General features: G+C 32.4%; 1 protein-coding gene across 6 annotated transcripts; it reads left to right on the top strand.

Moving 5' to 3' along the window:
• The first annotated feature begins 3,156 nt into the window (after nt 1-3,156).
• Nucleotides 3,157-15,747, top strand: LOC8268589 (UPF0400 protein C337.03). 6 transcript variants are annotated; one of them, XM_048370060.1, is made up of 11 exons: nt 3,157-3,313; nt 5,942-5,997; nt 6,181-6,245; nt 7,540-7,601; nt 7,795-7,913; nt 8,398-8,645; nt 11,279-11,434; nt 11,556-11,712; nt 13,497-13,636; nt 13,719-13,754; nt 14,501-15,747. In XM_048370060.1, the coding sequence occupies exons 5-11, from the start codon at nt 7,835-7,837 to the stop codon at nt 15,374-15,376; spliced, it is 1,692 nt and encodes a 563-aa protein (XP_048226017.1). In that variant the 5' UTR covers nt 3,157-3,313; nt 5,942-5,997; nt 6,181-6,245; nt 7,540-7,601; nt 7,795-7,834; the 3' UTR covers nt 15,377-15,747. The 6 variants fall into 6 exon arrangements, with proteins under 6 accessions (XP_048226017.1, XP_015581960.2, XP_048226018.1 ...); XM_015726474.3 differs by lacking the exon at nt 7,540-7,601; XM_048370061.1 differs by lacking the exon at nt 5,942-5,997.
• Nucleotides 15,748-17,130: the final 1,383 nt, after the last annotated feature.

Here is a 17,130-nt window from a genome sequence, read left to right on the forward strand (position 1 = left end):
CTTTGGTAATGACATCGTTGTTTCGCAGTTTTAGTAGTCGAGAAATAGTTTCTCCTTCTTCTTCTTCTATTCTTTCTGAAGAATTTACTGTTGAAGGGTCTAATATCTCAGAAATAGAAAATCAGTTACTTAATTGGTCCATCCCTAAACAAAATGTTAATAGTATTTATCGAATTGGAACTTTTGATTTTGCACAAAATTATTCTATTAAACAAACTGAACAAACTATTGCTTTAAATAAATCTTATGAAAACTTACATTTACTTTCATCTTCTGCATTGCATGAACATATTAAAAAGAAATTTAATTTTTTGCATATAGGCATGGTTCAAATTGCTGTTAAACCTTTATTTAGAATTGGATTGGACATACCTATTTTCCTTTGTTTAAGAGATGCAAGACATTTGAATTTTTCAAATTCACTTTTGGCTATGGCTGAATCAAATCTAGCCAATGGTCCTGTCTATTTTAATTGTTATCCAAATTTTTCAATTTCATTATTTGATTCAAATATTTTAGACACTTTGATTTTAACTGTTAAAACAAAAATATGGATTTTCTTTGAAAATTCTAGATCTATAAATACATTTATAGGATCTACTATAAAGTAATGACAACAACTATAGATCTTAGAGCAAGACATTCTTTAACAAGAAATGAAACGATTTTATTTGAAGCTAATCCTTTACATTCTAAAATACAAGTCCCCAAAAGACTAAAATGGAATGAGTTGTCGCAAACTGGAACTTGGGATTTACAAGAAATTAATAAGCCTCAATCTATAGAAAATAATTCTAAAGTTTCACAAATTTTAGAGCAATCAATTAATTTTTATTTATTATATTGGACTAATAAAATTTTTAATATGTCACAAATTTATTTTTAACTATTTTTATAATCCAAATGTAAATTTCTATTCTTTTATTATTTTATTAATTTATATATATATATATATGAATATAAACATATATTTTATTAGAAAGATGATAAGATTTATAAATAATATGGAGTACCTTATTAATTATTACATTTATTATAATCATATAAAAAATATAATAATTTTATATTTAGATAAATAAAAAATACCATTTTCATTATTAACATTATTTAAGATCATATTATTTTTTATAAATATTTATAAATTTTAAAATTCCAAAATTAATATATACATAAATAAATTAAATCACATTTTATAAACTATAAAAACATTAATTACTTTTACATGTGATGTATACATTCTTATTTGTAATGAATAATATCTTTCCCTAAACTGCTTAAAATATTTAGTAGCATGCTTTATCTCCATCAAGTACTTATTAAAAAAGTTAAACAAATATTCAAATAGATCTGATTGATAAAAAACTCAGTTCTCAGTTATTTTCATTATCTCAACCAAATTTTTTCATACAATTAATAATTTTGTAAATATATGCATAATATAAACTAATATGTCAATGATTAAAAATATAAATTATGATATTATCATGTTAAATAAATAAATTTTTAATTTTTTAAAGTTATACATCATATAATTGAAAAATAATAAAAAATATTTAATTTTATAGTATAATAATTTATCTATAATTAAAATAATTTTCATCCATTTTAATAAAAAATATAATTCTAATCGTGAGATTAAATGAACATAATCACATAAATTTTATTATATGTATTTAAATTATTATATGTATTTAAATTATTATTAATTAAATTTGATATCAAAACTAAATTTTTAATAAAAATATAATTTTAAAATTTTAAGTTATAAAATGTTAGTTATGAAAACTATACAACAAGAGTGATAAAATAATTAATTTATTTGATAAATGAGGTAAAGGCAAAAGCATAGAACAAAACTACTAATTTTTTTTTTTAATTCAAGTGCAAAACTACTAATTAAAAGTAATAAGAAAACAGTTAAGTCGCTTCATATTATTATTTGTAACTTTCCTTTTAATTATTTATGATTTAATTTATTGAAGATTGTTATTGATTTAAATTATTACTATTCCACATTTATAATAAAAAGAATTTAGTTTTCTCCTTAGAAGATGATTAGCACGAGCCACTTCCCCATCCAATAGATGTACGGCCTCTTTGCGCTCCACGTTGCCCACCTACAAAATTTAATTGTCAAAGTCTGGAAACTCAAAACCCTTGAACACTTTAGAGAAAATCAATTAAATACCCAACCTTTCTTTTGTCCCAAATTAAGTTTTAATTACTTCAAGGTTCAGATTTAATAAAAATTATTATCACAATTTATGTAATTCATTAGAATTAATAAAGTACATTTAAATTTTCTTAATTTTGAAAAAGAATTAATAATTGAATAAACTATATAAAATTTTAAAAATTTATTTTCTTCAACCCTCACAAAACAATGATAAAATAACTCCCCATATTGTTTTTTGCTTTCAAAAATATTAAAATTTTCAACAACCTCTTTTAATTCATTATCACTTATTATTTTAACCGCTAATCGCTTGAAAACTTCTGTCTTTTTATTGGTGATTCACACGGGTAGATCTATTTTATATTTCGTTAGATGTTTTCATGATTTGCAGTCATGTTATTAGATTGTCAACAATCTTCATGATTTTGGTGATTGATAATATGACTATTGTTGGCGGTATGAAGGTAATACAACATATTTCTTTTAATACATCTTTTACTTTTTTTTAATGTTTCACTCTTTATTTTTAATCACTTTTAAATTTGGTTTAAAACTATTAAATCCTTATTAATGCTTCAAGATTTTATATAGATAATTACAAGAAATGGTTTGCTATAATTATTATTGTTATTAAATAAGTAAAATTCAAAATTAGAGTTTGGAGGAGTGAAGATTATTGATAAAAACAGAAGAAAAAAATAGCTTAAACGTAACTAGCATTTTGAATTTATTGTTGTGTAGAGAGCATTTGAGTTTGATTTTTTATTTAATATAGTTTAATTAATTAAATATAAATTAAAAATAAAAATAAGCCAGCTGTTATCATGTTATGGAGTTTTATTTTATTTTTACTTTGTTAATCATTATAGTTCTAGAAAAATTAATGTTTTAAAGTGTTTAATTGATATGTTAAAAAAGTTCAAGGGTTCTTTTGGCTTTTTGCTAAATTAATTAATTTATGATAATTTTTTATTTCACTGACCTGCGTTTTTTTTTTTTCTCTCTCCACGACAGGTTTCCACATCTCTCTCCTTCTGCAAGTAAACAAAAGAAAAGCACAAATTCTAGGGTTTCTTTCCGTCCCAATTTCAGACCCTTAGAATTCTCTACTTGGCTTAAACGCTTTCTGCTTCGCAGGTAAATTGTTTTAAGCTTAAATTATGCTCTTAATTCCTTTTTTCCTTTTGGTTTCATTTTTGCCAACTCTTTGTTCTTTGTTAAAACCCTATATTACTAGTCGGTTGCTGAGAAAATTAACAAGAGAAAGAGTTTGTGAAATTGATAAGCAATTCTTTGCTTTTCTGCGTTTTTATTAGCAAAAAAAAAAGGTGTTCGGGAAAATATTATGCAATTCTTTGCTTGTTGTTTTGGTTTTTACAGTCGAAGTGTTCTTTTTATTATTTTACCTTCTGCTTTCGCAGTACTAACTCTTTTCGTTTCTTGTTGAAAAAGTATAAGCAGTTCCCTGTAAATCTCTGATATTATCTTTCTAGCTAAATGGTGAAGAAAACTCCAATATTTATGTATATTTTTTATTACTCTGGATGTTGTTTTCAGTATGATTGCTACTATGCTCCCCTTCTTTATCCTTGAGAAGAGTAGTGATAGAGATAGTGAGTAGTGCTTGTGGCACTTAGGAGAAGTCAATCGTGCTTGTGTGGCATGCGGATACTGTTCTAATTATAAATGAGTTAGCAGGTTTAAGTAAGAAAAGGTTTTCTAAGTAATACATTGAAAAACAATCCACCATTGTAATTTGGAGTTACTCTATCTGAGGTGATAGGTTTTGAGGACAAGTGGATAGCATAGTTGACGTGGAATATTTCCTTTGCTAGATAATTTCTGCTAGTGGGTGGGATGTCCTTTTTTTTTTTTTTTGATAGCATAGACAAATATGGAGATTCTTTGTAGTTGGTTATTCTTTGTGATAAAGCTTATGCTTAAATGCTAGGAAGAGCAACTGAAGCTGGTTTTTAAGTGGACAAATTTTGTGGAATGATTATTTTCACAGTTGCTTTCGTAGAAGTTCTCTCTTGGATTTTTGGCTAAAGTGGCTAGAAAACTATATTTGTGGTGCCTTTGAAATGCTTATGGAGTCCGATCCTGATTAGTAAAATGTCAGTTGTGTATTGTACAGTTATTAGAGTTTTGAGACATCTCTTATTATTCTTTTGGTAATTTACCTCATAAGTTCCAATTGATGGACTTATAAGCTGGCCCATCGCTGTTGATGATAATTTGGTTAGTAATGATTTCAGCTTCTAGGTCATCAAGTGGCTTGGAGCTTGGTCTTTTGAAAGAACCTATACGTTGGAGATTGGAGTACTTTGATTATGATGGAACTCGTTCATGATCTTTTGTGCATTTGAGACTAGAAGGGGAAATGGTTATGTTTTGTTTCATGTTGATGGAAAAGGTGAATTTTGTTAAAGTCCTATAATAGTTGCAATATTACTTGTTCATTTTGGATAGAGGTGTGTGAAGCCCAATAAATTTTGCTATTAAAAGCTATTTGAGTGTTTACTTTTGCTTAGAAAGCCATTGCTAAGGAATTTGACAATAGAAGATTTAGGAAGAGATACAAGTTCATCATAATCGGGATCAATGAATCACTTGCTCCTTGATGAGAGAGGATGATGACCTTTAGGTGTTAGCATATTTTATTTTTAGGTTCATTCTGTTCTTGCTTATATGTGAACATGGAGCTTAATACATGGAATGTTTCATTATAATGAAAGAGGTAAAAAAGAGTGGATTCCAGTCCTTTAGCATCTTTTCTTGATAACTTGAGCGCAACCTCAGTGTCGAGTTTAAGGTTTGGTTAATAGACATTTAAGGAATTTGGGATTGTCATTGTCTTTTGGTTACCATGTGCACACTTGTGGTATTTTTGCTAACAAAATACTTATGTTCAAAGTTTAAGAAGATTGCTTTTTAATTTTAATGTTATTTGCTATGTAAAGGGAGAAAAAAAATTATCTGTGAACTCTATTTATAAAGTTTTGGTGCTGCAGAGGTTGTTTCTATACTGTACTTCTTTTTCCTCTTAGGCTCTTGAGAAGTGTAGGGATAGAGTTAGTGGGGAGTGCTTATGAATTGTTGGGTGATTGGGTTTAGTGTTCACCTGGTACTTATTGCGGGCTTAGGAAGACTTAGGTGGAGAAGTCATTGTGCTTCTGTGGCACTCTAGTTACATCCTGATCATAAATGAGTTAGCAGGTGTGAACATGAAAAAGGGTCTCTGGAGTAATACATTGAAAAGAAACTCATCGACGCGAGGAAGCATGAGTACCATCCTTTAGCATTTTTTCTTGATAATTGGAGAGTGAGCACAATGTAAGAGCTTTTGAAAGGGGTGTTGCTCATTTTTCACTTTTGAATGATTGAATATTTAGGTTTTATCATAATGTCTTCTGTTATATTTCCCTTTCTTCGTTTTGTGTAGCACATTATCTCTAGTGGCATTTGTGTCAATTTCAGATGCTGGTTTGATACACTAGGTGATCATATATTTTCCTTATTATGTATTTCTCCAAGTTCATTTATTTTTAACTTAGCTTTGTGGCAGATGTTATGCAAATACGAGATAGAAAATTTGAAAGCAACTTTCGCTTAGTTTTATCTCTTCTGGCGAGAACTTCAAAATTTTGATGTGTTGAACATTTAATGCACATACAAGCTAGTATAATTGCGGTGACATTCCCATCTCCCTTTTGGCATTGCTGTATATTCCTTTATGTAATTCTTTTAGTTGTTATTTTTCAGGGAGTCCTATAAATGGTGGTATAATTTAAGGGTTGATGATGGAACTTTAGCCTGTGGTAAATTATCTAATATTTATTGTTGACCATATCTATGATGTTTTTTCAGTAGAAGGACTATTATTATCCACCTATCTAGAAACATCCGTGTTTTGCTATTTGTTCTAGAAAGAGCAGTACGGCTTGGTACTGCACCCAACCCCTGACCAGGTGCTAGTAATTTGTGGCATTTTTCCTTGTCAGGTGATTGTATAGTCAGCAGAAGGAAGGGAAAAAAGTTTGGAAGGGTGAGACTGTACTCTAATAAGGTAAGGCTCGATAAATGTCAGATTTAGCTGTTTGAGTATGATCCAATTTCAACACAATGACCTTGACCTGATATCTATTGTGCTCTAAATTGCATATTATTGATTTTGGATAGATCTTATGTTTAAATTTTCTAGTGGCTATCCACTGAAGAGAAATATTTTCTCTTCACTTTTTATGTGTTATTATCTGGTGCAGTTGCAATGAGCCTGATGCAATCTTGCTTTGTTCCTTGTTGCTTAATGCGTTATAAGCTGGTGATACAATTACAATGTGGCTACATATCTGCAAATATCTATGCAATTGAGCTTTCTTTATATGTGTATTATAAAGCTTGAAGTTGATTTAATGAAACCCTGTCAAGTTGGCATTCATGTTGATGGTTTTAGCAGCTGGAAACTAGAATGTAGTTTTTATGTGAGAAGTACATTTAATACACTAGACCCAGGGGAGTGGTGCGCTAAAAGAATGGAAAGGGTAAACCTGGGATGTGATTTGGATATTCATAAAGCAGAAAAAGCTAGGAGATCTAACGGCGATCATGGATTTGAATATCTTGGAAGTTGTGATTCAGTTTAATTGAAAGGTGCATCTTATCCTTTGCATTTTATTTAATTCTCCTCTGATAATCTTCTTATTAACCTAATACGCTAAGCAAGACTGAAGCCTTTATGATATTATAGATGTCATGATGGTCAGCTTAATAATATCCCAACTCAAGATGAATTAGAAAGACCTTGACTGCATTACGTATTCATTCACTGAATTGCTTGTCTGTTGTGGTAAAGCAGGTTTGACCTGCATTTCTGGAAAAACAAATTCATTTTCTTTTTCCAAGTACAGTTCCAAAAGAAAAGAAAATCAAAAACTGGGTTTTGCCTTCATCTTGCATCACTGAGAATTTTTGCGTTAAACATTTTCTCTCTGTGGGAAATTCTGTTTTAAATATTTGTGTATTTATAAAGTTTTTGTGCAGAAAAGGAGATATCATGATATAGGAGAGTTCAGTGCTCAAATTATTGAGGAAAGGATGGCTTGTGATCAATTTTAGATGTGAGTCTTGGTGGTGTGTTGCTTTGATAAGGTGCTTAGGTGGAGAAAAAAATTACCATATTGTAGGACATGTGAATGTTCAAATCTGATAGAAGAAAATGATGACTTATGATTCAAAACCAGATGTGAGCCTTGATTGAGTTGAAATCTATATTTTCAGTCAAGATTTTTTTTTTGTTGGTGTACTTCTAGCTGAATCAGTTGGAGGAATTTTCAGTGAGGTGGTAGCTTTAGCTGATGCAGGGTTTGAATAAGGAAAATTTTAACCACTTCTCATTTATACGAATGAATGTGTGGAGCAACAGGTATGCCCATAACATGGTACATGTATTTTAAAAATAAGGAAATCATCTTGTGTTATGAGTGAGATTTTGGTTAGAATCTCTTTTGTTTTTATCATGATATTTACCTGTTCTTACTTCTTCCTTATCATGTTCTGAATAACAAGAATGCTTCTTTATAACTAAAATATTCCTTTCTTCTTTCTGCCTTTTATAGGGATTATTGCAGGATATGTGAAATTAACTAAAGCAGCAGGATGAGCAATGATGTTTTTGATGCACAGATATTAACTGAAAAGTTGTCAAAACTCAACAATTCACAACAGAGCATTGAATGTATCCTTCATTTTGAAAATCTTGTTCACATAGCTTTTCTATAGTTATAAGAAATGTTAGTTGCATGCTTTACAACTTCATTGTAAACTGCCTATTTGGAAATGCAGTAGTGGAAGGTATTGCTATTCTAGGAGGTGATTCAGTAGTATCATCTATGACAGAATAAGATTTGCTGGACTAAATTTGTAACCTTGGCGCAACAGTGGCATTTCTTCTCTAAAATTCTCTTAGTCCTGAATCTTCATAATTTATTTTTATTTATTACTTCTCTAGGATTTCATGATTAATGTATAAATAAAGAGGATATAAGACAATAGTTTTTGTCATAGCTATGATTGGAGTATCATGACCAAGGGAGCATACTTGGCATAATGTGGAACCCAGTCCTCCAGTTATGTCTTTTTATTTTTGCATCTTTATAAAATTTTCCCATGAAGAAGTGTAATTAGTTTGTTATTGTATGTGTGCTTTAATAATGGATTAGCGTTATCACGCTGGTGTATTTTGCATCGCAAGAAAGCAAGACCGATCGTTGAAATATGGGACAAATTATTCAACTCTTCCCAGAGAGAGCAGCGTGTCTCTTTTCTTTATTTGGCTAATGATATCTTGCAAAATAGCAAGCGGAAGGGCAGTGAGTTTGTGAATGAATTCTGGAAAGCTCTTCCTGCAGCTCTCAAACAAGTATATGAAAATGGTGATGAAAATGGGAAGAAAGCAGTGACTAGACTGGTGAGTTTTTATTTGTTCAATGGGTTTCCTAGCCTTGCTTTCCTGTCTTTTGGTTCAATTTCTGTTTCGTAAAGGGTATATTTTGTCAAAAAGGAATGTCCTTGTTAGGATCATAGTGCGTATTAAAACACTGTTGTGTAATGGCTAGTAGTTTTTCTGCGGCTGATTAGTCATAGGAAGGAGATAGTAGATATAAACAAAGACTAAATGAGCATAAAATGGGTTTTGTTTCAGTAAAAGTGTTCCATTTTTTATTTCTCTCTCATTTCTCTCTAATCTCTTCTTTCTTTTACTCTTTCCTTCATGATCTTTCTTTAGATCTCTTAAGAAAGCCTTATCCTTGATTATTTATTATTTCTCTTTTCTCCCTGCATCCCTTACTTTTATTATTTCAATTAATTATTTATCTCTAGATTTTGCTCTGTTAGCTTCTTTCTTATCTATTTCTTATAAACCAAGCACTAAAGTTAGGCCTTGTGGTTTTGGTTCTGATAACTTTGTATCAGTTGGTTCTACCTAGGGATTCCTTTTGAAATCTATCCTCTCTCTACTCATCTTTACCTATGGCTATGGCATAGGTTAGAAGACTGTATAAGTAACAATGGCAAACTTAAAGGCTTAAAATGTTGTAAATAGGATGAACAGTTTGGAAGGGAAAAATGATAAAAACAAGAATGAAGTATCTGGCAATGGTTATGGTGACCATCCCTTTTAGTGGTCAAATAATGCTTTTATCCTTAAAGAAGAGGGAATAAAAGTTTGGCAAATTGTCAATCGAAGAGCATTCGGTTTAGTATGCAGTTCTATAGCAAAATTAGTTGATTTGGTTATTGAGTTGCATTATGCGACTGAATAACATGAAAGTAAAGTTAATCTACTTCTAAGCAAAGCTTAGAAGTGGGACATGTATACTAGAAGGTGCAAGGTGCCTTTTGCAGGTCTGACATGTTCTTTTCTTCTCAAGGTAAATTGGACAAGTTCAAGGTTGCCCCTTTAGAGATTAAGGGATTATTTGATAAGATGGAGCACCTTCTTTGGATTTTCTACACTTAAAGTTGGGAGTTTTGAAGAAAAATGGTGGTATTAGAATGTGGAAATCAAGTTGCACTGAGAATGTAGTAGGATTGGCATTTGATCTTTCACAAAAGATTGCAGCTTCACCTTTCCCTCAGCTGAAGATGATACACAAGAATAACTAAAGCTTCATGACATCAATAAGTTGGGGAAAGCTGATTCTTTGAGTGATGCAAGCAGGAACCATAGATGTGGTGCTAATAGGAGTTTGAAATTCGGGTTGGTTATGGTTGGACTAATGTGGTGTCGTGTTGAGTCAACATTTGGGTATCAAGAAAATCTTCTTGGTCCAGTCACCGCATAATTAACTTTTGTTTCATTGGAACATCCTTATATAGGTTAACAGGCACAACTTTACTTTTCATTGAAAAAACAATTGTTGAATATTAACATGTTTTGGCACAAATAAACTGTTTATGCCGAGTGTGAACCAACTTAACCCCTTGTGGTGTACACGATTTGTTATTTGGTTGTCAAAAATTGCCTATCGTATGTGGAAGACTTGTTAATTTATACAGGACGCAATTCTTTGTTGATCATTGAGAACATGGATTGTTAGCATTTTCCGCATAATGAAGAAGTGCGTTTTGGTAGCTAGTATTTTTTGGTTTTGAGGGCTAGGTAGTTGAAAGAACAAGATTATTTAAATGGTTCAATGAATGTAACTTTAAGATCATATCAGCCGTTAAGAACACTAACTGAGTAGTAGCAAAAGAATCTTATTTCATATTCTGTCGATTCTCTCTTCCCCTATTTCTCATTGTTGTCTCTCTCAGAATTAATTTTCCTGTCTTCTCTGTTCTTTCTCATTTTGTAACAAACAAAGCAATGGTCGATACTTAGTTGTTATTAGGCCCTATCTGCTATATGGTCTTTTCGATGCTTTCCTTTGTGAGGTATTCATTATATAAAAGGATATGCCCATGCAATTGTTAGACTGTAGCTTTGAGAAAAAAAAGTAGCAACTTCGTTCTAGTTACAACTCAGTTTGCTTGGCATTGTAATTCTAGCAGTTTCAGAATACCGAGTGTTCTTTACATGTTCCTTTGATGCTGAGCTGACATGCTAGTTTTTTGGCCTTTACTTTTATTGTGTTAACAAAGGTGAAAACCCCACCCACCAAGCCTCTACAACAGTGCTGACATTACTATAATGTGTTTGTTACTGCCATTTTGGTTTCTGATGGACTGAATTACAGTTTTATGCACCTAAAAGTTGGTCTTTTTAATTGGAACCTCTGTTTTAGTTTGGTAGCTTCTGTCTATATTTTTTCTTTTGTGTATTTCTCCATCAGTATGCTTATCTTTTGCAGCGAGTATAATAGTTGTGGATAGCAATGTAAAATCGTTTGACTGTATGAATGCATTTATTGACTTATTCAACTTCATAGAAAAAATATGAGCAAACCTTCAGGAGTAGAAGGGGTCCTATAACTCAATGGATTTTCTCTCTTTCCATCTTTCCAAAACTTTTGTTTTTAAGTGTTCACGAAAAAAGGTATATGTATCACTCTCTGAAGTCCGTTTGTCATTTTCTGTTTTGAATCATTATTATTTCAGGTTGACATATGGGAAGAAAGGAAAGTTTTTGGTTCACGAGGGCAGGGTCTTAAAGATGAAATGCTTGGTAAGAATCCTCCTCCTCTATTGGTGAGCAATGGGAAGAGCTCAAACCTTATCAGGCTACTAAAAAGGGATGCTCACTCAATTAGATATGTAAGCATTTACCTTCTCTGCAGTGAATCTATTTTTCTAGTCTTTTCAAATTCAATAGTTTTTGTTGTATATATATGTATTGTGATCTTGTATTTATCTTTGCTTGGTCATCTTAACCAAGAGATTGGCTCTTGGAGGTCTACCGGAGAAGATTGTATCAGCATATCAATCGGTAATTGATGAACTAAGTAGCGAAGAAGCTGCTATAAACAAGTGTAGCACTGCTGTATCGAATGTGGGTAAAATTAGGGAAGAAATTGAAAGTGGCTCCACTGCAGGTAAGAGTTCTACTTCAGCTTTAATTCCTAACTAGCATTTTGCCTATGCATTGGGCATCTTGTTAACAAGTAATGAACTATTGAAAAAAATAGTTTAATCAGTAAAAGCAGCATATTTTACAGAAAAAAACTTATAACTGTTTGATGTGCAGATTATTCAAAAAAAAAAAAAAAAAAAAAAAAGACAAAATCAATGAGTACCTTTTGTAAACCTTATATTACGTCATTTAACTTAAAAGATAAAAAAAACTGTGGCAAAGTAATATATTCTATTGATTTCTTTAAAATTCGTCTTAAAGTATGCTTTGATTCCTGCACTATTTACAAAATTAGCATGTTTTATCTTTGTACTGTAACAATGAAACTTACAATTCTGAACTAAGGTTCTACAAGATAATAATATAGGAACTGATTTGTTAAATTTGAGAGTTTAGTCACTTAACCGATATCCGAACTAAGTACTAAATAAAATAATAATATACAATTCTAATATCATAGCTTATATTTTTTAATAACAAAGAATTTAGTTTATAATTATTAGCAAAGATTTTGGATGCTTGAACTTATTGCTAGCCATAAAGAACATTAGGCAAAAAAATATTGGTATTTTCCCAAGACGGTGCAGAAGATAAAGTTCAATTAATTAACTTATTCAGCAGCATCTAAATATTTGAATGCCGAGAAACAAGGCAAGCAAAAGGCAAATAAGTAGCACTATTGAGCTAACTAGTGTACTTCTATGGGCAATAATTAGAATAAGTATACCTGCCAAGGGTGCAGAGACAATAACAATATCATAAATAGCTAGCCTATAGGGGGGGGAGGGGAGAGGAGAGGAGAGGAAGAGAGAAATTTTCTTTTATGATTCAAAAATTAACTGTTACAGTCATGAAAAGCACTGTTCAATTGGAAAATGCAACATCAGTCGCCTTAATTATTCTATGTAACATAGAAACAGAAACCCTGAAACATGGAAATGCAAAAACGGACACAAAATATTGAAAATATATGAGTTTTTATATAAATATTCTAAATATAGTATATGAAACTGTCATTTGTTCAAATAAATAGTACTTAAATCACTATTTAACTATCAAACCACTAAAGCATGTTACTATTAAGGAGAACAAACGAAATTCAAGTCTTATAATCAAAAAAGGAGCAAGTGTCTACGAGTTCCGTAACAATAATTGATACGCAATAGACAGTTTTTTCTTACGTTGATTTTTGTTTTTTGTCTGTTTTTTCTTTTTGCTCAGGATACCATTTCCAAACAGTAAACTACTTGTGCTTGTGTGATTGTGGAATACTGTGGAACATATGTTTCCAAGATTCAATGCCTTAAATTGACCAGCAATAGGAAATTTGAATTTTAAGTTGTTCCCTTCATTTTTTTTGCCTCTACTGATTCATGTTATGCCTCTATTGATTCTGTTACTAAATTTTTGCTGGCAACCATACTTGAATTTGAATAGTAAAACCACAGTTTTCCATATATGAAAAAAAGGTAATACCTTAATTCTCTTATCTAATTTTGGCACAAGAAACCACAGCTGATGGCTACGACCTCATGGTGTTATATTTTATTTTCTAACTGATGATCAATATTAATAATTCTGAATCCTTTTGTAGTCTCCAGATTTTTATTAGCTTTCAACCAGTTAGCATCCTTACCCTAATGGCTTCCTTCGTGCTAACGTCTTGTAGAAATATGGAGTAGTTGTTAACTTTTGTTTGTATATCTTCATGTGATCAATTCTGTCTACCATTTTGTAATGTATTAGGAAACCAGCAAGGTTCTACATTTTTGAATGAGTTGCAAGCGCAGGAAAATGCCCTCCAGCAATGTGTTGAGAAGCTTGAAAGTGCTGAAGCTACCAGGGCTATACTGATTTCCCAGCTTAAAGAAGCACTTCAGGACCAAGTATTCTTGTTACAGTTAGAAAATCCTTCTGAGCTTTTATGGCATATTTTACTGGAAAGCTGACTAATTTAACTTCTTACAGGAACTAAAGCAGGACCTTATTCGCGCTCAGTTACAAGTAAGAGTTGCTTCCTATATACTTCTCAAATTTAAAATTTATTGGCAGCGATAAGTTTCAGATAATAGTAAGAGGAAGAATATAGATTTGTGGGTATGGAGGAAGCTAAGATGATTAAAACAAGGTAAATTAGGAACTCAATCTAATTAAAGGTATCTATGATAAGTGATAGACAGGACAGTATCCCCTGTTGGCTTTCGCCAGAGCTCATCATTGGCCCAGGTATCTGGGCCACCTGATTATAATGCTGGGCTTGGGTTTCACTTGCCTGGCCTAAATTAGAAACGGGCCAGGCCAGGCATGGCATGAGCACATAGGATTTCTGAAGTCCTGCACGACTGAGCTGGCTTGCCTTTTTGATCAGGCCTAACTGCACCAAAACTAACTTCTTATAGTTCATGTTGCAAAAGCAGTACTAGGCTGCTCAAGATCTGTTCTCGGTGACTTTAAGTAGGTTGCTAGTTCTCTCTTAGGGACTCAAGCTGTCGTCTATCTCATGGACTTTTGCCTATTTCTTCTTTTCCTGATCAGTCTTAATTCTGGGTAATGCAGTATCTGTCATAAAGCTGCCTTTGATCTCTGGATTTGCCCTCTCCCAGTTTGGGCATATTAGATCCTGAGACTCATTTCTCAATTCAGAGATTGCATTTTTTTCCTTATGATTATCAAACTGTTTTGCTTTATGTTTTTAGAGCATACATGCACTCATGCTTTATCATTAATTTGATATTTCCAATAATTTGCAGGTTGCTCACGGGCAGATTGAGCAATCAGTCAATCTTAGAAATAGGCTGACATCACCTGTTTTCGGCTCCTCAACAGCGATGACAGAAACTGCCAAGGTGGTAGAACACAAGACAACTTCAGTTCAGCCAACCAGCACTCGGCCTCAGCCTCCCCATGCGCAACCTATGGTATCTTTTGCACCAATGAAAACTACAGATGAGGACAGCAAGAAAGCTGCAGCAGCAGCTGTTGCTGCTAAGCTTGCTGCCTCTACATCCTCCGCACAGATGCTTACCTCTGTTCTTTCATCTCTTGTTGCTGAGGAAGCTGCCTCCTTAAATGGTGGCTTGAAATCAACTGGATTCACTACAGGTTTGGCCATGTTTTCCCCAGAAAAACGACAAAAACTTGAGAAACCACTCCCAGCATCTGACACTGCCAATTCTGATGTGGCCAACACAGCCTATTTTACTCCCTTACAGCAGCAACCGGGAACCACTGTGCCTCTCGTGCTCCCCTCTGTAAGCATGCAATCCATGTCCCAATCGAACCAGATACAAACATCATATGGTGCTCTACCTCCATTGCCACCTCCGCCTCCTTTATCTCCAGCTAATCCAGCAACAAATCAATATGTCCAATCCACTGGCATGATGATAGGGATAATGCCTTATGGATATGGAGCTAATGCACTTCCGCCCCCACCTCCTCTACCACCGCATATTGCAATGGGATTGGGAAGGCCTGCTGCTCAGCCACCACTGCAATCACAACCTCAGCAATCACAGCAGCAGCAACAGCAAACACCAGCTAGCGGAGGGTATTATAGGCCACCAGGTATCGGATTCTTTGGGCAAAACCATCAGCCAGCGACACCTCCAGTACCTCGGCAGTGAATTCCCCTCTAATACTAATTGACCCCAAGTGATCATCTAGTTTTACGGTTGAAGCCGTCAGTGAACTCTAAAAAATACCTGGCCTTTAGCGGATGTCACTTGAAAAAAATCACAACAGGCTGGAGGTGTCCTCTGAGCTCAGTGATGTGTATATTAGTAGAAAAAGTAGGTCCATCTTTCCGACACTATTTAAGTCTGTCCAGCTGCACATACTTTCCCGTCCTTTCCTGCCCTTATCATATTGTAGTCTATTTAACTTGATATCTGTTGGGTGCTTTATAATGTCTGCACAAACGAAATTTTCCTAGATAGTTGTATCTTAATCTAACTGTTCATGTATCATAAGAAATATACTATATTAGCTACTCAGAGATGAAAGGCTTGCAATGTGATCCTCACAGATGTAAAGATTGTATGAATCTGCTCATGCTATTGGTAGTTGTGTGGGGACCTTAATGGTGGCTGCTTTCCTTCCATGTCAATTATTGCCAAGAACCTGCTTCAGCTGCTTTTATGGATGCTGCCCATGTGGCAGCTTGCAGGGGACGACATCATATTTTTCAGAATACGAATGGAACTTGGTTAAACAGGAAGGCAGATATCTGTTATTATTTACAAGCATTGTGGAGTGACATTATTTGCAATGAAAGTTGTGATGTACGGCCGTCAATAAATTGTATTGACTCCACATCAGTTGCGAGTCGATTTGTACATGTGTTTGTGCAACAAGCTGCTGCGGTGGAAACACGGTTCTTGTTCCTTTGAATTTCACCCCGCAGGAGATTACTGCTGAACAGGCAGTCTCTCTCAACTAATTGGTGCACGATAAGAGGTTCTCGCTATAATGCTCGAATCACAAGGAACTTTTGATTCAGCCAATCAACTACTTTATTTTGTTAATATTTTTTTTTTTTATACACAAACCAGTCCCCCTTGTTTGAAGGGAGTGGGAGTTAATAACTTTTTATGGTAGCACCTGTTTACTCCTTATTTTATATATTTATAAGCAAGAATGATAAAGCTAAGCATAATAAGAAAGACTAAACAGAAAATTTATATTAAACTTAAAAGTAGATCTCCAATATTATATATATTATTCTTATCTCAATGTAATTTTTTTAGTTTTGTAACATTAATAACTTTCTAAAATGTCTATATAAAACTCTACCCTTTAAATTATATTTATATATAAGTTAAGCCTTCTTTACATTAAGCTAAATATTAAACATTAAAAAAAAATTCTAAACTCTTTTCTATTATGACTTTATTTTTTTTTTATAAAATTGATGGTGAAAAAAGAAAAGATGAAGCTAGACATAATAAGAAAAAAAAGAACTAAAGACATTATTTAATTACTATGATAATATTATTTTCTTGACTTATTAATTATACTTGAGAAAGAGTTTAGCTTGATTGAGTTAAAACTGACTCATAGTAAAACTTCAAAATTTTTAAATTCATAAAGGTCTTATATTCGAATTTATTTTTTGATTACTCATATGGCGAGAAAAAAATAAATCTTATTGTAATTTTGAATAAGATTATCTCAAATGCTTGAAAGAATTTATGTTTTTTAAGTTTCAATAAAAGTTTGATTTTTCTTTTTAATAATTAGATTTGATTTGAGCTTACGTGGAAAATACTAAAAAAAAAACATTTGAGTAAGTGAGAATTTAGACATAGAAATATATATTTTACTGTATAATTAAAGTTTATATGATAGACTTATTACACGTAATAATCTCAATTATCTT

Source organism: Ricinus communis, chromosome 10 (genome assembly GCF_019578655.1).
Source record: "Ricinus communis isolate WT05 ecotype wild-type chromosome 10, ASM1957865v1, whole genome shotgun sequence".
In the NCBI taxonomy this organism is placed as follows: domain Eukaryota; kingdom Viridiplantae; phylum Streptophyta; class Magnoliopsida; order Malpighiales; family Euphorbiaceae; genus Ricinus; species Ricinus communis.

What these genes read in the sequence shown, in the direction of transcription:
- LOC8268589 (XM_048370060.1), top strand. Translation starts at nt 7,835, where the DNA reads ATGAGCAATGATGTTTTTGATGCACAGATATTAACTGAAAAGTTGTCA. An exon ending in TTCACAACAGAGCATTGAAT is followed by an intron (nt 7,914 to 8,397) that starts GTATCCTTCATT and finishes ATAATGGATTAG; the next exon opens with CGTTATCACGCTGGTGTATT. An exon ending in AGAAAGCAGTGACTAGACTG is followed by an intron (nt 8,646 to 11,278) that starts GTGAGTTTTTAT and finishes TTATTATTTCAG; the next exon opens with GTTGACATATGGGAAGAAAG.